Below are 24,801 nucleotides of genomic sequence, written 5' to 3' on the forward strand. Positions count from 1 at the left end.
TATCATTTTATAGAAATGGATAAAATATATATGTAAGATTTTTACTTATTTTATTATGTGCAATCAATTAAAACATCAACTAAAACAAACCTACTAATTATGTACGTAATGAAGACTTTAGAAAACCACTCAATTTTAGGACCAGTGAAAGAAGTGAAATCGTTAGCAATAAATTGTTTTCGATAGCAGGCGTGAGCAATGTTGAGTTTGTATTTTAACAATATTGATTGACACTTTTATATATTAGAAATTCATTGTTCCCAATAAGTTAAATGTAATTAAGCTCATATGTATAAAAGTCATTCCAATTATAGTGATCTGTGAAGTGTGGAGATTATGTAATTGTCCAGATTGTCAACTCCTTTAATTTTATTTTGCCATCTCTGTAGACAAAACGAATATTTATAGAAAAAGGAAATGTCAAATTTGATTGCGTTATTCGAATTGATACAACAAAAGTTAACCGCTACTTAAATGGGTAAATTTAGTGAATTTTTGTTTATTTAATTTTATATCTTAGTTGTTAAAAATTTTTTAATTTTTTTTAGACGAACGGCTGCAACAAGTATTTCATCTGCGACCTTTACAGGAAGAAACCATCGCTTACCGCAATAATATGAAACTTTACCGCACACTCATGAAACAAACATGCAAAGCTGAACTTCAGAATCTTGTAAATAATTACATAGCTAATAAAAGACCAAATATTGATCTAAACTAATTGCAGGTGAATGTAGAAATGAATATTGCGGATAAAGAAATGAAAATGCCTGACCCAAAAACAGTACCACCAGATTTCAGTGAAAATGAGGATTTAACACCAAAGGTAAGAGAATATATTTTCAATAAATATTCTTGATTTATTGCTGTTCCTTTTCAGATAGATGCACTATTGGAAGACGTGAGAACAACGGCGATTGGAATGGATCTGCTATAACTTATATCTATGTAATCCCGTTTGATTTGCGAAAAATTCCATTGAGACATCTGTATGTCATCTGCAAGCATTCGAAGGACGGCTGCAAAGACTGCATAAAAAAATAAAATATTAATACAATTAAAACTTCAAATATAAACTTACATTAAAAAGTGTAATAATTGGCTTCTTTTGGAAAAGACTGCCCTTTGTTCGAATTATCAGTATATAATGCACATCAAGCTAAAAAATAAAAGTAAATTAGTTCTACTGGAAAACCTTAATTTGTTTACATACATCTTCGATAACTTCATTTATTACTATATCATAAATATTGTTCGTTGGAATGAATAAATTTGAGGTTCGCCCTAGAAATCGTACCGTATGGCATTGAAGTGCAAGATCCAAGCAAATAATAATTTTTTCTGAAAGATACGTCATTAAAGAAAACATTTCACATATAAAATAAAAAAGTACCAGTTTGAATTAATGACATTAAGTTGAATATCCGATATAGTAACCACAAGAGGCAACTGAGGTCACATAATATGTGTCCTTTTAAGATTGTCACGTTTGTGGATACCATTATGATATAAACAATATAAATAATAATAGTCATACATATATGTTTAATTCGTTGACATCTCTGTAAGACATATTGTAAATTGGTCAGTTCTAACTCAATAGAATCTTTGCCACATTCATGCACAGTGAGCTGAAGATCTGGTGATTTATTGCCACTATACCGTTGACTTAGGCTTTGGTATGTATAAATTTGAGTTGTGCACTCTGGAGATGGAGAAGGCATTGGATATTCGCTTTGTTGATTCTCAAAGAATAATTGTAAAAGCAAATCCTACAATTTTTACTTATTTATATTATACTACTTGTAAATTCGCCTTGATTATTGTTTTAATTACTTCACCCACTTATTATTCCGGCTGTCAAAACTTTTATTGACGTTTGTTTTACTGTTCTCATTCGCAGGTGTCAGTGTTTCGTACATGCAGGTTCTATAAATTGTTTAAAGTTGCATAATCAAAATAAATATTTAGCATAATCTTATTTATGTATGTGCTGTAGTTTAATATTTGTTACAATTTTTATAATCAATGGAATTGTATGGCTTTCTTGAACAAAATATGTAAGTATAACATACAAAATATTTTTTTTTTGCCTAAATTGACGAAGCGCGTTGTTTCTGTTCGTTTATTGTGTGTTTTATGTATTGTCAATCTTTTCTTCTCTACACACGAATATTCGTAAATATTGACGAACAAGAAATAAACAGTGCATTGGGAAGGACGCCAGTCGCCTGATGGACTTTTATAAAATTAGCTGATTATTGTGGCCGATTCGAGAAATTTTTATAATTGATTTTGTACAATGGATGGATAATATAGAAAAGAATGATAATTAGTCATTAAATTGGTTCTAAAAATATGAAAGTGTATTTTGCAAAACATTTTGATGTTTTTGAATATCTTACTGGCTAGTGCGACATCTCACGACTTATGACTTTCTGAAAAGTACAAATAAAAAATTGTATGTGTGAAATTACATCAAAGTTACGTATATATGTATATATTCTATTAAAATTTGTAAATACAAATTACTCTATAAACTAAATTATAAATATAATAGTGAGTACAGATGTGCATTGTAAAAGCGATTTGTTTTTATTTTATTTAATATTATCTTTATGACTTGGTTGTAACTTTGCAACACTGTGCTTGGCGCCGCCATTTTCGAATGACGAATATCGGAACACACACACACAAGCGATGTATTCGTTCGATCGGAACAGTTGGAATCGGGCAAGTCAAATTTTTAGCGACCGATGAGACGACGACAGCTCGATTGTAAAAGCTGCGAATTTTTATGTGATTTTGTAAATTGTGAGGGCTAAGAAAATAAAGAAAAAGTCGCTAGTGATTTTATCAAATTGTATACGAGTGTGAAACAATAAGAAATATGCGTAAACGCAAGTTGAAGTGCTAAAAAGACGAATGCAAATATAATTGAAATCAGGCGAGCATTAATTACGATTAAAATATATATATAAACTGAATTGAATCAGAAAGGAATGGAAAAGTGAAATAGTGTGGCCAGCGCGAAAAACGTGAACATATAGCAATTGAATATATAGCAAAGAACATAAAGACATCGCGGTGGAGATCTTTGGGATTTTGCCGATTTCATTTCATCATTTGCGGTAGCTGCGAGTACGAAAAAACAATTAAGTTAATTTTTCCTAAGTCGTGGATATAGAATCTCACTGATAGTAAATGAATATATACATATATATTTTCCAATTTGGAATTTTTGTTAGTTAAAAGGTGAGGTGAAGGTAATCGTGTTAATATGGAGTCACGGCATGAAGTGCGAAGTGTTTGATATGTGAAATTGTATGCAGAATAGAACCGCCCGCTACTTCAGCATTATTTGCCGCAAAACGCCCCACCACAATGCGCCCACCTCAATCCATATTTTTTTTGTTTTGAGGTGTTTCTTTCGTATACTCTCGTGTGTGTACAACACGTTAGCGCGTCACAACTGCAGCCGTAACAGCTCGTCGGACGATGTCATCTATCAACCAACATTGTCGTCTTTCGCCCCCCTTGTCGACAAAAGGCGCACATGTACTTGTTTGTTGCGCTTAATTCATTAATGTTTTCAATACTCGAAGGGCATTTGTAAATATTATACAATTTGTTTTGGTTCTTTTTAAATTTGTTTTTATAATCAAGTTTGTTTCATCATTTCGTTTTTCTTGTTTAATTTATGAAAGTCTATGAATGGTTTAGGTGAATGTGTATTTTGACCAGATTATTGGTCGTTTCTCGTGTTTTCGTTTATTTTCCTCCTCGTTTTTAACTTTTTCACCCAAAAGTCTCTATTGTGTTGATGCAGCTATTCGTGTTCAATGGTGAATTTTCTTGTGCCGCTTGCTTACTTTTGTGGTGAGTTGATGCATATAGCGTGTGTGTATCCATTATTTTGTTAATTGCTCTCGCTGGATTTTCGTTTTATATATTTTATAAATGTCGATGCATTTATTTCCTAATACCAAATATTCAATATAAAATATGAGTGTAAATGTGATAAGTAGATTATTTTATTAGACCTATATAAGTAAGTAAGACCTCAAAGAGAACAAAAACACTTCACCTGACTACCTTGGCGAGTGCATTTAGAGCATGATTCAAATTATGAGCATTTCGGGGTTATAGTATGGACAATATCTGAAACTGAAGAAAAAATATTTCTTTATATTGTTTCCCAGTAGATTAAGTGCAATTAACGACAATCTGCGTAACCGGTATCGATAGTCCAGAAACTATTTATGAAATGTTTAACGCGAATACAACAAAAGTTTCACCATTAAGAGACGAGTTGAGGCGTATATTTACCTTTAGTATAAATGTAAACATATATGTACTACCAACACTACCGTTTCCACAACAGTCGGGTCTATAAAACCGGAACGGATCTGGATTGCTAACAAATTATGTCAAATTACTCGTAAAAACATATGTACATACATTGTATGTGTGTATATCTTAAGCAAGTTTTTTTTTTTATAAATACTAACTTCGTAAACTGTCAGGTATCCAAAAGTCTGATTCTTTTATCACGGGAGTATTGTTCCCAATAATATATTGGACCAATTTCTCCTGCCCACAACAATAACAATTACTGTGTATTTATGTCTGATTATCAGTAAGGTCGCATTTGATTACCAGTGATATTTAGGGAAACGAAAATATGTAATTGCATTTAAATAGTTATCTACAAGTTTAGCCTGTTAAATTGTAATATATTACATAACTTGATGTTTTATTCTCAATGACAAATAGGTAATATATAATGAAGTCAGTAAAATTCAGAAATTCACACGTTAGAATTAATGCGTAAATTACAATGATTAATATTTGAACAAATTCATCATTATCACAAAGTGATTTTAAAAAGTTTAAGTATCTAATCGCTGCCTCAATTGATGAAGAACACAAAAAATTATGAATTAGTGATGCCAGCACCATTTACGCTCATATGGATGCGGCATATATTGACTTTACAATTCCACGGCTGTGAATACACTGTTTTTATACTCTGTGCGAATTGCCGGCATTGTTTCTAAACAGGTTTACTTTAAAGTTTTAACTTATTGTGTTTTTGCAAGGTACATACTTGTATCCGTATTAATGCTTCATACCAATAGACTTCATATAAATTTCGAATTCCAATTTTTGTGGAGAGATTTGTAAGGTTGAAATTAAACAGACATCTATGTATGTACATACATACACGTATATAAATAAATATTGTTCTGGGCTTGCACAATCAATCGCTTCCAATGAATATTCAGCTGATAAGTCAAGACGCCATCATCAATGGTGACCGTCGCAAGGTCTGTTATGAAAGTTGTGTGTCTGATGTTCATTTACTACATAAATAGTATATTTGTATAAATGTACTAAATATATACGTACATATCTTTGTAGATGTCTACATACCATAATATTTTGTTTAGTAAATATTTGTTTGTTTTTGTTTTATTAGTTATTTTGTTCGTTTGTTCGTTGCCGAACTGACTTCGGTCCCGCATACATTTTACGTCTTTTCGAGTATGTTTAGACATGCGAAATGCGCGGTATCACGTTCATTATGCGTATATTTTTTTGCATATATTAAACAAATGTTTGCAATTTTGGTGTATACTTTTCTTTAGGGTTTGTAAATTCTTGATGAATATGATTCCTTGGATTATTATATACCTAACAATGATATATTAAGTTTGCCATGAAGTTTGTAACACCCAGATGGAAACGAGGGATACTTTACAAATCATATACATATGTACTTATATAATGATCAGCGTGCTGAGGAGATTTAGTGATGTCCGTCGTTTCGTCTTTATATTCGTGAAATTTTGCACATGACCGTTTCTACCCAGGAGCCTGCTCATTTGTTGGAAAGGCCCATATCCTACCACTATAAGATATAGCTGCCACATAAACTTCGACCAACTCAAGCATAGCTTATTATTCTAGGAAGCTTAATCTTGGCCGGATAAAACCAGGGTCAATTCCAGTAACGTAGAACCGGCTGTCGTGGGAATTATATAAATTGTTACATAATTGTATAAAGTAAAGCGCTATCTCTCCGACCTTTCTCACTTCTTCGCTGCAGAGATTAACAATCTCCAAGAAGAACAGACTTGAGCTTAATATTGCAGTCGATGGCGTTAAAATTCTGACTGTCTATAACCCTAAGATTTTAGACGTGAAACTAGACATACTGCGCCCCTTCACTTCTCATACGACCGCTATTATTGCCAAAGTACAGAGCCACAAAAAAATCCTCAAGTACATGGGCAAAATACGCAGAAATGTTGTTGGCAACATACAAGGCAATCGGGCGACCGGGTCTTAACTACGCTGCACTAATATAGTCGCCCGAATGCAGTGAAACGCAGACGAGAAATTTTATAATATGCCAGAACACTGTGCTCCGCACCATAAAGGGATGGCTGTTGATGTTTTCGATCGAACATATGTATACACAGTGAGGCCCGTACTCTCCCAGTTAAGGAGCATAATGAACTCGTCTCCAAGCAGTGTCTGCTGGGGTGTTTACGTAGAAACCATATTTGCAGACGACTGCTTGAAGCGGAACCGCCTCCTAGGAACATCAAGAGGTCCTTCCCTAACTACAATACACCCAGCAGACTTCGGACGCAACTAACTTCAGACATGCACTGATTGTTGTTGTTTTAACAGTTTCTCAGCCCCCGTTAGGATATTAAGTGTTATCTGTGTTGTCGACCAACAATTCCTTACAATTCCCACTATAGCCGGTTCTTCGTACCGGATTTGACTCGGATTTCATCCGACCAAGGGCTGTTTTTTTCGGCGATCTAATCGCGTTTGGATCGGTAAGTGTTAAGTGTTTGACATGCACTGATCGCCATCCACAGTGGAACCACAAACACCTTCATCCACTCCCTCTCAGTGAATGGCGTACTCGGAGTCAAACCACCACCCATTGCAGACGACGAGCTTGAGTTGCCGCGAGATTCTAAAGTGACCCCTGCTCAGCTTCGTTCTGGATACTGTAGCAGGTTAAACTCCTGATCTGTAACTTTTAGAAGTTTGGTACAAAGTTGTTGTTTCTACAAAATACCAACTTAAAGTCAAATTAATATCCTGACCGCTTCCATTCCCGAAGATTGGTTAAACTTTATTAACGAAAAGCTTACTTTAACCATAGGTGAAAAACTAAGAAAATACGGATGAAACTCTAAAAATAAATTTCATATGCCTTCCCTTGTATCATAGACCATGTGCTCTACGTCACGTAGTCACTCACTTTAAATGATATATAGTTAGTTTCATACGGCCCATAGTTTTGGCCATAGTTACGTGCAACATGTGGCTATGTTTATACTGAGGTTCTCGCTGACAACATCTTTCTTTACGTTTTTTTTATTTGGTTCATCTATCATTGGCACTCCCTATCTCAGTACAACACGAAACTTACAGGCATTCATAAAACCATTAAAGTTAGCTACATTTATTAGGGTGGGTACTTGTATAAATTTACCGACTTGTTATTTGTATGGACATGCATTTTGTGTGCGGAAAAGCGCTGGAATTTCAAAGTCTCAAGCATTACAAGTTCGTGTAAGTTTCAACGTCCGCTGGTTGCGTTCGGCGGCAGTGTAAACACTTACTAATAGGGGGTTTGCGAAAACTTTTTGCGTTCGCTAGATGGCGGCTGCTTGTGGGCCATTGTTTGGGGCCATTGCATACCTACATATGTATGTATTTTCAAATACAAACACGTTTTTGTTTGTTGTAAGTTAACATGTAGATGAGCATTACTCACGCCATTTTTGCAGTTTCATTGCGATTTTTTGTTTGTAAACAGAAAGTTTCGTTTTCGGGTGTGTATACCTACTTACCTACCTTTTCCCGATCTCGCTACAAGTTTGTGTATTTCGCATTTAACTATTCTTGGGCTACACACTATTCCGCTACGTTCGGTTTGATAATTTGCCAAGATGTTTGTCTTTACACATTTCGTATCCAACTACAATTATATACACACATCCATAGTTTACCTATGGGAATAAAACGAAAGAAAGAAAACAAAAATAAAAATAAAATAAAAAACAAAAACTTGACTGTATTGAAATTGAAATGCAGATCAACAAAAACATATTGACAACAAAAATGCAAGTATTTACAATTTAAACTTTTTTTGCCGCATGCATAGCACAGCAGCGAAGAAACTAAGCGTGTGATGACGCTGTTTATTTGCTTTCACAATTTCATTCATTCATCCATTATATGGTTTTATGTATATGTTTGTGATACTCTGCGTAATACAACAACAATGTGTATTATGCGGTTTAGTATATTATTCAGCGTTTAGCGCCGCCACATTATGAGTGTTTTGACCTTTTTACGTCGGAAGCGTCACCAATGGTAAAGTTGATTTCGAATTTGTAACAAAAATTTTGACAAAAACAAAATACCGCTGTTAATGAGCGTAGTTGAAAAAAGTATGAAAAGACAATTTTTTTTATTGAAAAAATACGTCAGAAAACTGGTATTTCGGCGTAGTAAACAACAGGCGAGACGAAATTTTTTAATATGTATGATTTTTGCAACTTGTGATTACGTAAGCCCTATATGAATGGCTAAGATAAAATTGTGCATTTGAAAAAAGGATTGCCATCCTATAAAGAAAAAACGATAGTACTTGCAATTATAATGTATTCAATTCTATTTTAAAAGTGTTTAAAGAATCATAAAGACTTTTTAACCAATACTATGTATTTCGGTTTATGTAACCGGAAGGGCCCAAATTTAAATACGTCTAGGGGTATCAATACGCCTGATTTCGTCAAAATTATTTCCAGAATATTTTCTATTGCTACAACAATAACAAAAAACACTAATTTGTCTACCACAATTAGCAAATAATCTGCTGCTCGCATCGATCATTCTAATCACTGGTTAACTGTTTTCTGAATCCCTCTGGGAACCCACCTAGAAGGAAATGTCGGAGACCCTATAAAATATAGATATAAATGATCAGCTTGAAGAGCTGAATCGATTTAGCCGTATCTGTCTTTCTGTATATACGCGAAGGATTTTTTTGATATTTATCTGAAATTTTTCATTCGTGCTTTTCTCCTCAAGAAACTGTAAACTTTTTTTTTGTTTGTGGAGGGTATGATAGCTTGGGTGTGAACGAAGTTAACTTCTGCATATACTCAATTTCGCTATTCGTAGTCATTCTGCACGCTTGACTCATCGTTCTACTATGAATTAAATCTTATAGCACGTGACAAAAATAATATATGTAGGTCACAATATTAAATAATTAATCATACTGCGCTTCCAAATAATTTAAAGTATCATTGATAAAATGCAAAAAATCTTCTAAATGACATTGACGTTGGAAGATCGCCGAAACAGATAAGAATGTAGAGCTTTTCGTTCCGAATACAGCATCGTCTATGTACTGGAACGACATAGGCCACGATGCAATGGCCATAAATATTTCGCAATCTTATTTCTTTCTATATATGTATGTGTATGTGTTTTCTTTGCTTATGCACAAATACATATGTATATGTATGTGTTTATAAATATTCATATATATTTTTAATATATTTTAAAAAGTTCTTTTTTATGAAAATATTGTCTAATGTGGTTTTAAAAGTCTCTTTATATTAATTTTTGGTTAATGCTGGTTATCAATGTATGAAAAATGTTGTGTGGAAAATGTTTCCAAAAATAATTGCTATTTATATTAATAATTTTAATTAAAACGTTTAAACATTTATTTCAAAAAAGTGCGAACGATCAATATTCCAATATACTGATGTTAAAATTTCAAATATTTTGTAATCTCCTAAACTTTAGAGTAGTAGAGATTACTGTAACTATAACTGATTAAACATTTTTCCTCAATCTTTATTTGCAGATTATTTTCGCAGCGCGAACATTACTTCCATATGTATATCCAAACTCCAGAAAATTGTTGAAAAACAATGACATCAAAAAGATTTGTGAAATTTGAATTCTAAATTCAAAGCCCCATACAGTAATCTTCCGTAAGTTTGAGGACTCTAATTATTGTTATTATTATTTTTTTCAAATACTCTATTTTTTAGTAAACTCTCTTGTGTAATTCCTCCAGTTTATTTCAGCACCATAAGCTGCAGGAATAAGCTGTGTATTAATTAATTGTCTATTGTCTGCAATACATACATACACACGCACACACAACATCAGGTAGTTGATTAACGTGAGAGAGCAACAACTATCGCCAGCTTTCAAAGTGTACGTATTGTACTAAGCGTAATACTAACAATTAGCCTAATGGTATTGTTAACTCTAGATTTTTATGTTGCAGACAGAAAAGTACGAGTTAGCTGCTGATCGTACTCTGGAACTTGTGGGTAATAATATATTCAAAAGAAAGCTTAGAGTTAAAATTAAAAGATTGAGAGCATACAATTTTGAGGAAAATATGACCACAGATACCCGCCGACGTGTTAAATTGTACGCTTTGAATGCGGAGCGGCAATGGGATGATCGCGGCACAGGACATGTATCTTCGAATTATGTCGACAGGCTTAAAGGTACTTTTCGCGCTTACATAATCACTAAAATATATTCTTTATACTAAAAATATGATTGTCTCTTTCGCAATAAAAGGTATTTCATTGCTGGTGCGTGCCGAATCGGATGGTTCTTTACTTTTGGAAAGTAAAATTCAACCCGACACCGCCTACCAAAAACAACAGGACACACTGATCGTTTGGTCAGAGGGCGACAATTTCGATTTGGCGTTAAGCTTTCAAGAGAAGGCTGGTTGTGATGAAATATGGGAGAAAATTTGTCAGGTAACTGAAATACTTGTCAATCAGTCTACAAATAACACGTTCATATTTCTTTTATTACTCAAAATTAAGCTTCTATGTACATGATTTTATTTAAAATAAATATTAAAATAAATTTTCACAGTACAATTTTTTTTTTGTGTGATACCTTGAGCTATTTAACATGTATTGATATTTTCCGATTTACAGGTTCAAGGTAAAGATCCATCGGTTGAGATCACTCAAGACATCGTTGAGGAATCCGAAGATGAACGTTTCGAAGATATGTCCGACACGGCACCGCCCATCGAATTGCCGCCCTGTGAACTGGCACGTCTGGAGGAGATCTCCGAAACCATACAGAATTGTTTGACCACACCGTTGCGAAAAGAGAAACTTTCCATGGCTTTGGAATCTGAAAATTATATCAAAAAATTATTGAATCTATTCCATGTATGCGAAGATCTCGACAATACCGAAGGTTTACATCATCTCTTCGAGATCTTCAAGAACATATTCCTATTAAACAAGAATGCATTGTTCGAGATTATGTTCGCTGAAGATACTATTTTCGATGTGGTTGGCTGCCTAGAGTATGATCCCAGTTCCACTCAACCAAAGAAGCATCGTCAGTATTTAAAACAATGGGCCAAGTTCCGCGAAGCAGTGCCGATTAAAAATCAAGATCTGCTCGCTAAAATCCACCAAACGTTCCGTGTACAATACATACAAGACATCATATTGCCAACACCATCGGTATTTGTCGAAGATAACATGTTAAACACGCTATCCAGTTTTATATTCTTCAATAAAGTGGAAATTGTCACACTTATACAAGAAGATGAGCGCTTCCTGGTGGATATGTTTACCATTTTAACAGATCCAAGTACCAGCGATGCCAAGCGTCGCGATATTGTGCTATTCTTAAAGGAATTTTGCAATTATGCACAGAACTTGCAACCACAGGGCAAAGACTCTTTCTACAAGACACTCACCTGTTTGGGTATACTGCAAGCTTTGGAGATAACACTGGTGATGAACGATCAAAAGACAAAGTCGGCTTCAATCGATATACTCACAGCGATTGTGGAGTTTTCACCGTTGGTGGTGCGCAACTACACACTACAGCAGCTCAATCGCACAGAAGGTGTAAGTACCCCTCCCCTATAACTAAATATGCGCTAACAGACTCATGAATGATTTGTTTATTTGTAGGATCGTATGCTATTGAATATTGCCATTGAACAAATGTTGAGCGATTCCGAGCCCGAACTCGGTGTCGCAGTGCAATTAATGGGCATCATAAAAATTTTATTGGAACCCGAAAGTATGCTAACGGAGAAGGCAGATTTTTTGAATTTCTTCTACAAGCACAGCATACAAACGCTGATTGGTAAGTGGCTCAAGCACGCTTCACGCTTAAAAGTGTTTGCATTTGTGGAACAACTTTTTTTTATGTAATTTACATTTCTTATTTGTACAGCTCCACTACTTATTAACACAATCGGCGATCGTCCAGATAGTGAAGACTACCAAACCGCACAATTGCTTGGCATTGTCCTGGATATATTGTCATTTTGTGTGGAACATCATACTTATCATATTAAAAATTTTATCATACAAAAAGATCTCCTAAAGAGAATACTTGTGCTTATGAAAAGCACACATACGTTCCTCGTACTTGGCGCACTTAGACTTTTAAGGAAAATTATTGCACTTAAAGACGAGTTTTATAATAGGTAAGTGAAAAGTAAATTATTTACCTAGAATTTTCTATAAATTGCAATATAAAAAGGAGTATCTTTTGGTTGTGAGACTTGCCAGCTCGATTAGAAGCTCATGAATCAGGTTAATTCTACATTCAATCAAATAGAATTTTAAATGGAACGTGTAGAACCATTTCTATTTTGATAATATTCGTTGTAGGTTCCCAAGGCATTTAGCTTGTTTAGGTCGCAAAGTACCCAAAGTTAAAACGGACCATGGGTTGTATTTCGACAGCATTCTTAAAACTATTGAGCAAATGTTTTAAGCCGTTTAAGGGGTTCTATGGGTTTTCTAGAACAAAAAACACTATTTTCAAAATTCCTTTTTCATATAAAAAATTTAATATTTTAATCAAACTTTTTATTATTGCAAAGGTTATTTTAATTTACCAAGGTTTTGTAAAATTTTCAAATGAAAATATTCAAAACTTTGCCTTTACGATGTAATTTCCGGCAGTTCCCCGGGAAAAAAGTTATCTTCGCATTTACGATAGAACTTCTTAAAAAGATCATATTAGGTGAAAAAACAACACGGGTTTTAATTAAGATCTAAACATATGTAGGTATTGTATGAAGAAAAAAAAAAAAAACAAAGTAAAAGTTGTATTTTTGGCTGACCTTTAAAAAATATGAAAATTTTTGTGAAGAAATTTTCTCGATGTTTTTTTATATAGCTGTAATTGAAAAAAATCTTCGTTTAAGACTCGTTATATCTCGAAGACCTGTGTAAAATTTCATTAAGTTCGGTTCAGTAGTACGCCCAAAATCGTGGCGTTTAAAGCTCAGCTGCAAATTTTAAAGGCTGCATCGCCAAAATTATTACGCAGATGAACTTAAGCATTTGGGACAATATTCTAAAGGTGTTATGAGATTAAATAAGACAATAAAAAAATAAATTTTTTGAGCCGTGAAAGTAATGTAATCTTTTAAATAGTTACTGGCTATCCAGAACTTCGGTGCACCTAACCTCACCTCAGCTCCAAGAAAATATTAATACGGGGACATACCTTCCCCAAATCTGTACTTTTGAACAATGTTACATGAATTGTAAATTTGCAGACGTTCTTTTTCACCCAAAAAGTTGCTCATATCTCATTACTGCCGATATCGGACCACTATAGTATTTAGCTGTCATACCAGCTGATCGATCAATATTTAGTCCTTGTATGGAAAACTTATTTGTGACAAAAGATTATCCATAGCAACGCTGTAATCTCTGCACATATGTACATAGCTGCCGTACAAACTTTCGGATCAAAATCAAATCCTTGTATGGAAAACTTTTGTATTTGATATAAGAAGATTTCTTATAAATTCGGTACAGATATTGTCCATGGCAACGGTAAATTGTTATCAACCAATCTTGCATATAGATGCTATATAGTTTGATCGATTAAAATCGAGATAAATACATTTTCATACACTTTTATGCTATAAGAACGGCACCTATGACGGTTATTTTAGGTTAGGAGCAGTCGAAGTTAAAGATTTTTTATTGCTGTAGTTTTTTTAATAGAACCGGTTATCCTGTCTTTCTCTTGCAGGCAATTTAGTATTTATTTTGTTGCTAATTTTTTCCAATTTTTTATTAAAATGTATTGAACTAACATACAATATTTAAATTCTTCTTTTTTTAACAGGCATATAGTTAAAGGTAACTTATTTGCACCAGTTGTTGACGCATTCATTAGAAATAATGGCAGATATAATTTACTCGAATCGGCTATACTGGAATTGTTTGAGTTTGTAAAACTTGAGGATATCAAAACACTTTGCGTCTACTTCGTGGAGAATTTCAGTAAAATATTTGATGAAATCGAATATGTACAAACATTTAAATATCTCAAAAACCGCTACGATCAGTATCAAGACCGAATAAAGGATCGCGACAAGATGTCGCTGGATACGTAAGTGGTCATATTTAACACATAAACTTTCAACAAAGCAATCATAAATACTGACAATAATATTTTATATTTTCTTACACACATACAGTAGCTTACCGATTATACGTAGTCGCTTCCGCCGCGATCCGCGACAGATGGACGACGAAGAAGAGATGTGGTTCAATGAGGAAGAAGATTTCGCCGATGAATATGATACTTACAATAGCGTGATGAAATGTATGTTTGTTGTTAGCGGTTTTAATTTAAATTTCGCATATTAATGTTTAACCATTTTCCACTTGGCAGCCGTCACCGAAAAGAATGGCCCTTCACAATCTCCGTCACAACAATCATCGATACAACAAAAATCGCCACCACAAGGCGCATTGCTAGGCAGCAGTAGCAGCGTGAATAGTTTGAGCTCCACAACGACCACGGCAACGACACTAACACCGGCTGTAGGCGTGAGCGGTGTTGGCGGTGTATCATCCATCAGCGGTGTGAGTCTCAGCGATGTGGTTTCAAACGCGTCCAACAGTAGTAGCCTTGACCATTCACAGTCTGCCGCTGCTGCCACACAGGCGCATTTAGGTGCAGCTGCTGTGGCCGCCAACATTGCGCTCCACCATCAACAGCAAACGGCATTGCATAATTTCCAACAACAACAGCAGCTAAATTTAAATAGCACCCTAGTGGCAGCAGCTGCAGCCGCCGCGGCTGGTGTGGCCAGTACATCGGCAGCTAGTGCCGCACATTTAGAGGCGCAAAATCAGCATCAACATCAACATCCCGAACATACACACGAGGATCCCGATATTGTTGAATTGCGTCAGCATTTGGTTTCCATTGTACCACAGCATCAAGAATTGGCATTAGCCGCTGCCGCAACGTCATCGTCAACTGCCGTCACAGGGTCCGCATCATCAGCGGTCGCCGCGCTGCAATCGCAGTCATTATCATCCACATCGATAGCGACACCATCCACTTCGAGCGCGTTGTCTGAGTCGGCGGTCGCCGCCGCAGCAGCAGCCTCACAACTGCTAACATCAATTGCATCGAGCGATGCCGTCGCCGCGGTGGCAGCGGCTGCAGCCGCAGCTGTCGCAGCCACAGTGACTGGCGTGACGCCCAATATGGGTAGCGGCGGTGGTGTAGTGACTGCGGCGAACTTGGCAGCGGCTGCAAATGCTGCGGACACGCTGGCGCTCAATGTTGGCAAGCACAACGATAGTGTCGATAATATGGGTAACGGTAATGGCAAAGATGGCGCTATTTCGTCCGTCGTGACTGGGAAGAAGGTAAGTTTGTGACTTGAATAAGCAAAGTGTTAATTTTAATGATTTTATAATTTTCGATTGTTGTATTTGTAGGGTCTCGTCGACTATGAGAGCGATTCAGGCGATGAGGATGACTACGAGGAGGAGGAAGAGGAGGAGTCGCCGCATCAGAAGAAGCCACGCATGGCATAGCAAAATTACGCTACAAATGCAGCGGCTGCAGCGGCGGCGGCAGCAGCAGCAGCGGCAGCGGCAGCTGCAGAATCAATTATTAAAACATTCGCAACAATGTCTTCAACACATTACAACAGCAACTGCAACAATTTGTAAAGCAATAGCCATATAAATGCAACGCTTGCAGTAGTAACCAGTGCCGTACGCAAGAGTACATGCCAACAGCTGCAACAACAACAACAACAACAACAATTACAACAATAGGTGTAACAGAAATACAATAAACATAGAGCAAACAATTAGCGATAATAAAACAAAAACAACAACACAACAACCAGTTTTGGTCAATGTGACAGAACAAGAACAACAATAACAACAAGTGCATCTAGCATAGCCAGCAAACTAAATAAGAAGAAGAATGCGAACACAAGAGCCTCTGAAGGTCTTGATTGTCTTGTTTATACTGACACTGCAGATGGATGGGACGGCAGACAAAATTTATATAAAATTAAAAAATTAAAGAAACGTACATACATAATTATACATAGATACATAAATACATACTACATACAAGTATATAACGCGTAATCTACTAGAGAATAAATAAAATAAAATAAAATGAAATTAAATTCGCAAAATACTAATTAAATAAATTTTGTCGAAGTATAAATACATGCATACATAATATAATTAATATATATATGAATGGAAGAGCTGAGTTGAGAGTATGTTGAAAGTCAAACAAAACGTAAAAGCAAAAAAAAAAAATAAATATTTTGAGAAAGATTAAAAAAAATACAACAACAAACACATCAAAAATTACAAATTGCTAGCAAGCAAGTGAAGGATGATGCCAGCTGAACACATACTTCATACATTTACTTTACGAATTAACAAAATGTAATAGTTGTCATCGTCGTTGTTGTCGTCGCAATGTTAAATTTAATTTAATGGGGACCGCTAAATTAATTTAAAGGATAATAATAAATACACTTAAAATAATGGTAACAATTTCTACTATATTAAAAAACAAACATCTGCAATGCGTTATAAAAAATGCTGTTGTTACGACGCAACGCCTGCAATGCCACTACTACTGAGGCCGGGTGGTTATGCTGGTGTCTTGTTGGCAGTGCAAAACTATTTTCTTGCAGCTGCTCACCTAACAACAGTCATTTGTGATAGCTCATTGCAAAAAATGCAAATAAAATGTTGAAATTGAAGGCGAAAAAGGAAATGAGTTGTAAATTACAGAGGAATTTGCTAAATTATGCCAGCCAGCGAAGTGTCAAACTACTTTTATTTTAAAGTAGAAACCTTGCTAGTAGTCCGACTGCGTTTAGAACTTAAAGTTGTCGGTAATATTTCCTGTATTAAATTGTTTTTTATATAATTGATCTTCTCTTTTTATTTTCAATTTAAATTATTTGTTATTTTTTCATGCTCAAAGCTTTTACGCAACGAATAAGTGTTTTTCGGCTATTTATAGTTTACAGCGCTCGTTCCTGCTAATTATAGGAAGTTTACTGGCTTACTAAGAAGCAGCAATTTTATTAAATTATTCATGTCAAGCAATCGATAGTAGTTTAACAACACCTTCGTACAACAACAAACCTACCGAACATTCACACCCACACCAATACACGCAACCAGCTGCACAAGTCCAATCACCTATTCACATTGAACCAAGTTTTAGAGAAATTATATATGATAATTAAATATTGAAAAATACGCTTAGCATTATTAAAACTAATAAAAAAAAAAACAGGAGTAATATACTATTTTTAACAGAAAAAAAAATTGGAAAGCAACGATTTTGTAATATATTATATAAAAATGTTTGCATATGTAAAGAAAAAAATTAAAATATATATTTACGCGCTTGCATATCAAATTTTATACCACATCTTGCATACACAATACATATATGCGCCCAAAATTATTTTATTATTATTTTTTTTTTATTTCCAAAAATTGTTTGAATACACAAAAACCATGGAATATGCACTCATGGCTTTAATGCCAGTGATTGTGTATATTTTCATTTGTTTTTGTCAATTTCTGTATAAATTTTAATTTTTTTAACTTAAATAAGTTTGGAAATTGCATAACTTTCAGTTTTATGTTTGGTAAAAAATTATTCAAAAACTTGTTTTAAACCACTTCTTGGTGAATGAATGCGTGAAAATAACGGTTTTTATAACAACTATTCGCTGTTCCATTAATTTTAATTGTTTCCGAATTAAAGAAAAACTTAAGAAAAACTTGCTGCATTGTGAATATGTGCCCACTACACGCTGGTCGTGCAACATTAAATGAATTTTTATAATTCATGCTTGTTAATGATTATTTAAGAGGGGAAGTAGAGGTGTTTTTACTTAAATATGTACTAATATAACAAATATAAATTATTTATTTGCTTAATTCGGTGAATTGTTAATTCATTTTTTTAATCATTTTATTTATTAATTAAATTTTATTTTGTAAACTCTATTTTGTTTTAAATTTATTTATTTTTTTTTTATTTAAATTAAAAAAAGTATTTAATTTTTAATTAATGTTTTTTTAACTAATTTTTTTTTTGTGAACTTTATTATTTATTTAAATTTTATTTTATCAAACACAAATCTTTTTCTACAAGAAAATTTCAACTCATTTCTTTTACGCCTTTCTACTACAATTTTTAAGAAGAGTCTCTTCTTCTAATAAAGCCTTGTTTCAGACATTTCCAAACGAATTCATATACTAACTTTATGAATAGAAAAATAAGTAAAATATACTTTGCACTTTCAAAAACACTCAAAAACTTAATTCCAAGATTTGAAAAACTAAAAAGAAAAATATCGAATTGTATGTATGTTTTCATTAGTTTTTATTGTAATATAAACAAATGCATATACTTTAGTATACATATTTTATTACGTTTAGATCCATACATATGCATAAATATATATTATGTATTATATTAGTTAAGTAAAAGAAAAGAACAAAATAATAAATGATATGTAAAGTATATCATTAATAAACGTATATATTCATATACAGACGCAAAACATATACACATACACACAGAAAACAATGATAATAACGTCAACCCGGCTCCATAGGCATTAACACAAACCGATCTATACATACATATGCATATATAGTTTACATACATTATACGAGTAAGGCTATTATGTAGATTGTAGCATAACGAAAAATTATTTCACAAGCGAGTACACTTAAAATTGCTTACTTCATATAATATATATGAGTACATACCTATTATTTCCTTCAATTATATTGTTTGTCTGTCTTTTTTGTTCGCTAATTTTCGAATCTGGTGTTTGCTGGGATGTTGTTCTAATTTCCGGCTTTTTGTGATCCCCGCTCTGCAGTGAAATTGGCTGCCTTAGGGGTGGTGTTAACCGCAAATTCAAAATTTTTTCTTAGAAGTGGACCTTACAAGGCCGTGTTCTACTAAGTGTCAGTTGTTAGATTTTGGTAAATTTTGGTTTTGAGTTTCGTACTAGTTTATAGTAAAAACATTTATCTGATTCGATCTTCGTATTCTTTTAATTTTGCAGGAATGTGACCAATTTATTTTCATCTAGGAAATTCTTGTGCAAAATTATTATTTTTCGGCAATTTAGAAGTTTCACTGCAAAGCCTGACATTCATGTTATTTTTATAAAATGCTTTTTCTTTTGTTTGTAATTTTGTTATTATTTATTTTATTAATTATTTTTTTAACTAATTTTTGTTATTTTTTATTTATTTAATTTTTTTTTTTTTATTAATTGTTATTAATTTATTATTATTTTTTATTTCATTTATTATTATTTTTATTTATTTTTTCTTCAATTAATTAATTTGATTTATTTACTTAATTATTTATTTAATTTTTTTTGTATTTATTTTTCTTATTGATATTTCTGTATATTTCCTAATCATATTTTATTTCCATTTAATACTAATTTTCTTTGTCTTTCGCTTAATTTTATAATTGTGATTTCAATTCTTTAAAACATTTTATATCTATTTAAAATTATTATTTATTTGTTTCAAAAATGAATAATATAAAATATATTTTTGTAAATATTTTTGTTTCATTAAATTTATTAAATATTTTGTTTTAAGTTATTTTGTATTATTTTTATATTTATTTTTTAAATTAAATTTTTTTTTAAATATTAAAATAAAATAATTTTTTTAACATTTTTTATATAACTTTGCTTTAATTTTATATTTTTTCTTGTTTTTTATTTAAAATCGATTAAATGACATATGTACTCGGCGAAAAAACCCACGCACTATACAGAGTGCTTTTTATATAGCGCAAAACTTGATTCATATTATTCTAAGTGAAATATTTTTCTTTGAGGATCAACCACTTTTATTTAGTTTATGTTTCAAGCATTTTTATATAAAAAACTTATAGTTTAACACTTGTTATAGTGAAAAATGTAAAAACACACATATAACAAACCACAGAAGTAAATTTTGTTATGAGCAATAATGTAATTTTTGAACAAGTTATTTACATATTTTATGTTTTATATGATTTTTATTTAGCATTAGAATACATAACGAATCAAAATAACAAATTTTGTATAAAAAAAATTCTTAGTATTTGTTAGAACACCCCCTCCTCCTAATAACCTCGGATATTTGTTTAAGCATCGATTCAAAAAAGCGTTGAAGATAATTTTAATTGATTTCTTCATTCGGCACAGCTTCAATAATGTTTTCTATTTCTTTTAGACTTTTTGAACGCTTTTCTCTTATCATTTTGACCATCATTTTGCCCAAATAATGCCAGCAGTTCTCAATTGGATTGAGATCTGGACTATTTCCTGGCCACGTGAGAGACCCTATTCCATAAAAATCTTTTTGTTTTGAAACCTGTAAGTGTTTGTAATAAATTATTGAAAAATCTATTTCAATATTTTTAGCTTTGGTTACCGCTTTGGCTCTATGACAAGGGGCTGAAATATCCTGAAAAAAAATTTTTTGGGCGTGTTCGGACAGCTGTTCAATAGTTGGCAAAACGCCTTCTCTCAAAATTCCAATTTATATTTCGGCATTCACAGATCTTTTTAGAATAATTAGCGGCCCAGCACCAAACTTGGTTACAGCTCCCCACACCATTGAATAAGGCGAATGTTTCCGGTGGGCCAAATACAGTTTTCGAAGAAACGCTCCCCTTTCCTACGACGCACTGTGGCATTTCCGTCGGGTTCCAACAAATTAATTTTCGATTCATCAGAAAAAATAACATTTCCCCAATCTGATGTAGTCCAAGTTTTGTGTAATTTTGCCCACTCTAGTCGCTGTTTCTTCATTCGCGTGTTGAGAAGGGGCTTTTTTGCTGGACGTCGCGGTCGGAATCCAAGATTTTTCAGCACATCTTGCATAGAACTTGTAGTTAATTTTACCCCAGTGGTTTCATAAAATGTTGCATTGATTGTTCCAGCATATTGAAAGCGATCACTAATGCACATCCGTTTAATTTGTCGTTCTTGACGAGGTTTTACTGTTTTCGGACGTCCACTGCCCTTTTTTCGAGCTAATCAATTAAAATACGTATAATTTTTAATTATAATACGCACGTTCCAATCCTTTATGCCTATTTCACGAGCTATTTGACCTTTGGATAATTTATTTTATATAAAGCTACGATTTCTGATTTCTTTTTTGTTGACCCCACCATGTTCAACTTTACTTGTTTTCACAACTTATTCAAAAGAAAATACCGCAAATTCTGTAATAAACACGTGCGGACGCTAACGGTTTTAACAATAAAAGTAAAATAATGTAGCCACATGACAAAACAGCCAAATAAGACAAATAGTGAATTTTGAGCAAATAGTGACAGTTCAAAATAGGAATATTAGAAAATTTTCGACTGCGTGGGTTTTTTTTTCGCCGAGTGTATATACTATTATTTGTAAACTTTGTTTCATTAGTTTTTATAAATATTTATTTTTTGATTTTGCATTTTTTTTGCTTTGAACTAATTGTTTTTTCTTTTAATTTTTTTAATTTAATTTTTATTTAAATTTTTTGTAGATATGTATATGTATGTATATCTATGTATGTTTTTAATTTGAATGACTTTTTCATTTTAATTTTTTTAATTGTAATTTTCATTAATTTTCAATTAACTTTGTTTCTTTTATTTATCTATTTGTTTTTATTTATTACATTATTTGTTGTGATTTGTTATTTTTTGTATTAATTAATTTATTTTTTATATTATTTGTTTATTTCTTTTATATTATTTTTGTTTTCATTCTCTATATTTTTTTCATTTATTTTTTATTTATTTTTGTATATTTTTTATTTCCTTTTTATTATATTTTTATATTTTTATTTACTTGTAAATAGATAAATATTTGTCATATTCACATATATTTTGTTGTTAACCTTCGTTCCGTGACTTCGTTAAGTCCACACACCTCGCTTTGACTGTTCGCTTATTAGTTTCCTGCCACTTGTTTCCTTCCACACGAGCGCTCAACGCTTAACAAACAGTCGCACATAAGTAAAATATGCGTATTAACGCTTTACGCACTCTCAAAATCACTTACACCTGCACATAAATACAGCTACACTTACACACCCACACACTTATATATATTTGTACATTTTCAATAAGGGCATACATTTTTGCTTTGCTATTAAAAGAGAAAACGCAAAAAAACCTAAAATTATATTGGCGAAATTCTGTGCAAAGTTGTTGTTGCAGTGCATCAAAGAAACAAAATATAAAAACAAAAATCACATAGACGAAATGAGGTATGTTAGTTATTCTTAAACATAAATATGGATGAATGGATGAATATAAAGTTTTTATAGTTTATACTTACTATAATTATATGACTACTATAATAAAATAACTATCATTAACGCTATTATGATTAATTATGCAGTTACATTTATTTAATTATGTGTATATTACAAACATACATACATTTGCATATGCGTTTGTGTGTATGTATATATGTATCTGCGTCGTTGCAGCAAAATCCAGTTCACAACCCGCTATACATAACCACACTTCTTGTTAAAAGCACCAGCAATGTGACTTTCGAATTTTCCTTCACACCTTTCGGCTCATCACCGAGATTTTTTGATTTTTACACTTCCACGCCTAGGATTAGGCAACATTTTTGCAAGAAATTTTTGTAAAAATTATGAAATATTGTTCCTTGTTCTTTGTTTAAATGATTTTTTTCCCGAACACACACTTGTTTCACATGTTTTGCAGCTAACAAACAGCAGCGTTTCATATAACGAAAGTAATTAAACGAAATTTGCAAAAGCAGAAATAATAATGAAAAACCAACACATCAAATGCAAGAGGAAAAACTTTGTATTTTAAAGTTTTATTTACGTCTCCATATATAAACAAATATATATATATAAAAGTAAATTTATAAAGTGGAAAGAAGAAAAAGTAATAGATTAAATAATAGTTTTTAATAGTTTTTAAACAAAAAATAGTGTGCATTTTCTATTTCAAAAAACTCAGGGTTGAAAGTAAGAGGAAGCAAGCAGTAGTGTTTCCAGAAATAAAAGTCTTAGCCTGATCTGACCTAATGTTCACCACAATAACACCAAATATTGCGCTAGAGACAGCATGGTTCTTCGCTTGGTTTCTATCGAACACAGCTCGACGATAGCTCAGAGGAATAGAATAGCTTGCACCTCCGCAACTTAGTGTAGTGACATTTGCTTTATGGGACTCCAATGATTGTATTTCTGGCCAGCCGTTATTCACGGTAAATCACTCATCTATGTCGAACGAAGAGTTCCTATTGCTCTTTTGTTACCTTCCTTTCCTTAGAAAAGTTGCTATGTAAGTATAATTTTTTAAACAAACACTCTTAAGGTAAAGAATGAGAAGTACGAAGATCGGCTTCGACAAACATGTTATAAATATAACTGAGTTTTAGTGGAATCAATCGCAAACTTGGTCAACAAGCAGGTAAACGTGGTTTGAATAGAATATGGAATGGCATAAGAACTGTAATAGAAGTGCTGATAGAAGCTCTCTCGAGTTAGAAGAAGAGGAAACTATAAAACATCAATTCGAATGCAAGGCTTTGTAGAGGAAAAGAATCACAACTATCGGTCGAGCGTTTCTTGACGAAGTCTAGGAGCTGGCACCGTTAACAATTTTCATATTGATGAACTTCAACAGTTGCACGGAGTTGTTCAGAGAGGGACGATAAAATGAGGGAATTTTAGTTCCGGTGGTATCACAATGGATCTTCTAGTGCCGATACCTACGAAGTAGAAGATGCAAAAATTTCGACTCACGCAAAAATGTTGTGGTATTTAACAAAGTCTACTCTTATTCGACGTTCTTCGTACCTACACAATGAGACTGAATTTGGCAGGCAATATTCCGTTATAGCAACGATGGCCTCAGTCAACAATAGATATTTTTTTTTAATTTTTTTATTATTTTTTTTTATTTTTTTTTTTATTATTTTTAATTATTTTTTTAATTATTATTTTTTAATTATTTTTTTTTAAATTATTTTTTTTATTATTTATTTTTTTTATTTTTTTATTTTTTTATTTTTTTATTTTTTTATTATTTTTTTAATTTTTTTATTTTTTTATTATTTTTTTAAAATTATTTTTTTATTTTTTTTTATTTTTTTTTTTAATTATTTTTTAATTTTTTTTTAAATTATTTTTTTTTATTTTTTTTAAATTATTATTTTTGTTTTTTTGCAGGTGAGCGGGTGGAAAATGCCTTCCTTCCCTTCTCACATTTGTCTTTTATTAATCTGGCCGTCCATCTGCCGCTACTCTCGTTCGTCCATCTTCGAACGGCATGCCCTGTTGTTTTTGTATTCTTCTTTATTTGTTCTAT

The 24,801-nt window shown here is 32.7% G+C and overlaps 3 protein-coding genes across 9 annotated transcripts; 2 read left to right on the plus strand and 1 right to left on the minus strand.

The window, feature by feature from the left end:
• The first annotated feature begins 388 nt into the window (after nt 1–388).
• LOC120766721 lies at nt 389–1,200 on the plus strand. Of its 2 annotated transcripts, none has more exons than XM_040092369.1 (4): nt 389–478; nt 549–673; nt 728–826; nt 885–1,200. In XM_040092369.1, exons 1-4 carry the CDS (start codon nt 475–477, stop codon nt 903–905), a joined length of 249 nt encoding a protein of 82 aa, XP_039948303.1. In that variant the 5' UTR covers nt 389–474; the 3' UTR covers nt 906–1,200. The 2 variants fall into 2 exon arrangements, with proteins under 2 accessions (XP_039948303.1, XP_039948302.1); XM_040092368.1 differs by having other exon boundaries at nt 396–478; nt 881–1,200.
• On the minus strand, nt 836–2,104 carry LOC120766720. Its single transcript, XM_040092367.1, has 4 exons — nt 1,394–2,104; nt 1,214–1,341; nt 1,082–1,159; nt 836–1,028 (listed from the first exon to the last, which is right to left on the minus strand). Exons 1-4 carry the CDS (start codon nt 1,722–1,724, stop codon nt 945–947), a joined length of 621 nt encoding a protein of 206 aa, XP_039948301.1. The 5' UTR covers nt 1,725–2,104; the 3' UTR covers nt 836–944.
• A 633-nt stretch (nt 2,105–2,737) lies between these two features.
• Nucleotides 2,738–16,050, plus strand: LOC120776239 (serine/threonine-protein phosphatase 4 regulatory subunit 3). Of its 6 annotated transcripts, none has more exons than XM_040106846.1 (12): nt 2,738–3,141; nt 9,923–10,052; nt 10,113–10,281; nt 10,340–10,583; nt 10,660–10,847; nt 11,034–11,972; nt 12,039–12,216; nt 12,307–12,562; nt 14,230–14,496; nt 14,585–14,712; nt 14,782–15,773; nt 15,846–16,050. In XM_040106846.1, the coding sequence occupies exons 4-12, from the start codon at nt 10,346–10,348 to the stop codon at nt 15,942–15,944; spliced, it is 3,285 nt and encodes a 1,094-aa protein (XP_039962780.1). In that variant the 5' UTR covers nt 2,738–3,141; nt 9,923–10,052; nt 10,113–10,281; nt 10,340–10,345; the 3' UTR covers nt 15,945–16,050. The 6 variants fall into 6 exon arrangements, with proteins under 6 accessions (XP_039962780.1, XP_039962779.1, XP_039962783.1 ...); XM_040106845.1 differs by having other exon boundaries at nt 10,139–10,281; XM_040106849.1 differs by having other exon boundaries at nt 10,139–10,281; nt 10,355–10,583.
• The last annotated feature ends 8,751 nt before the right edge of the window (nt 16,051–24,801 follow it).

The sequence above is a fragment of the Bactrocera tryoni genome, chromosome 1 (genome assembly GCF_016617805.1).
Source record: "Bactrocera tryoni isolate S06 chromosome 1, CSIRO_BtryS06_freeze2, whole genome shotgun sequence".
Lineage (NCBI taxonomy): Eukaryota > Metazoa > Arthropoda > Insecta > Diptera > Tephritidae > Bactrocera > Bactrocera tryoni.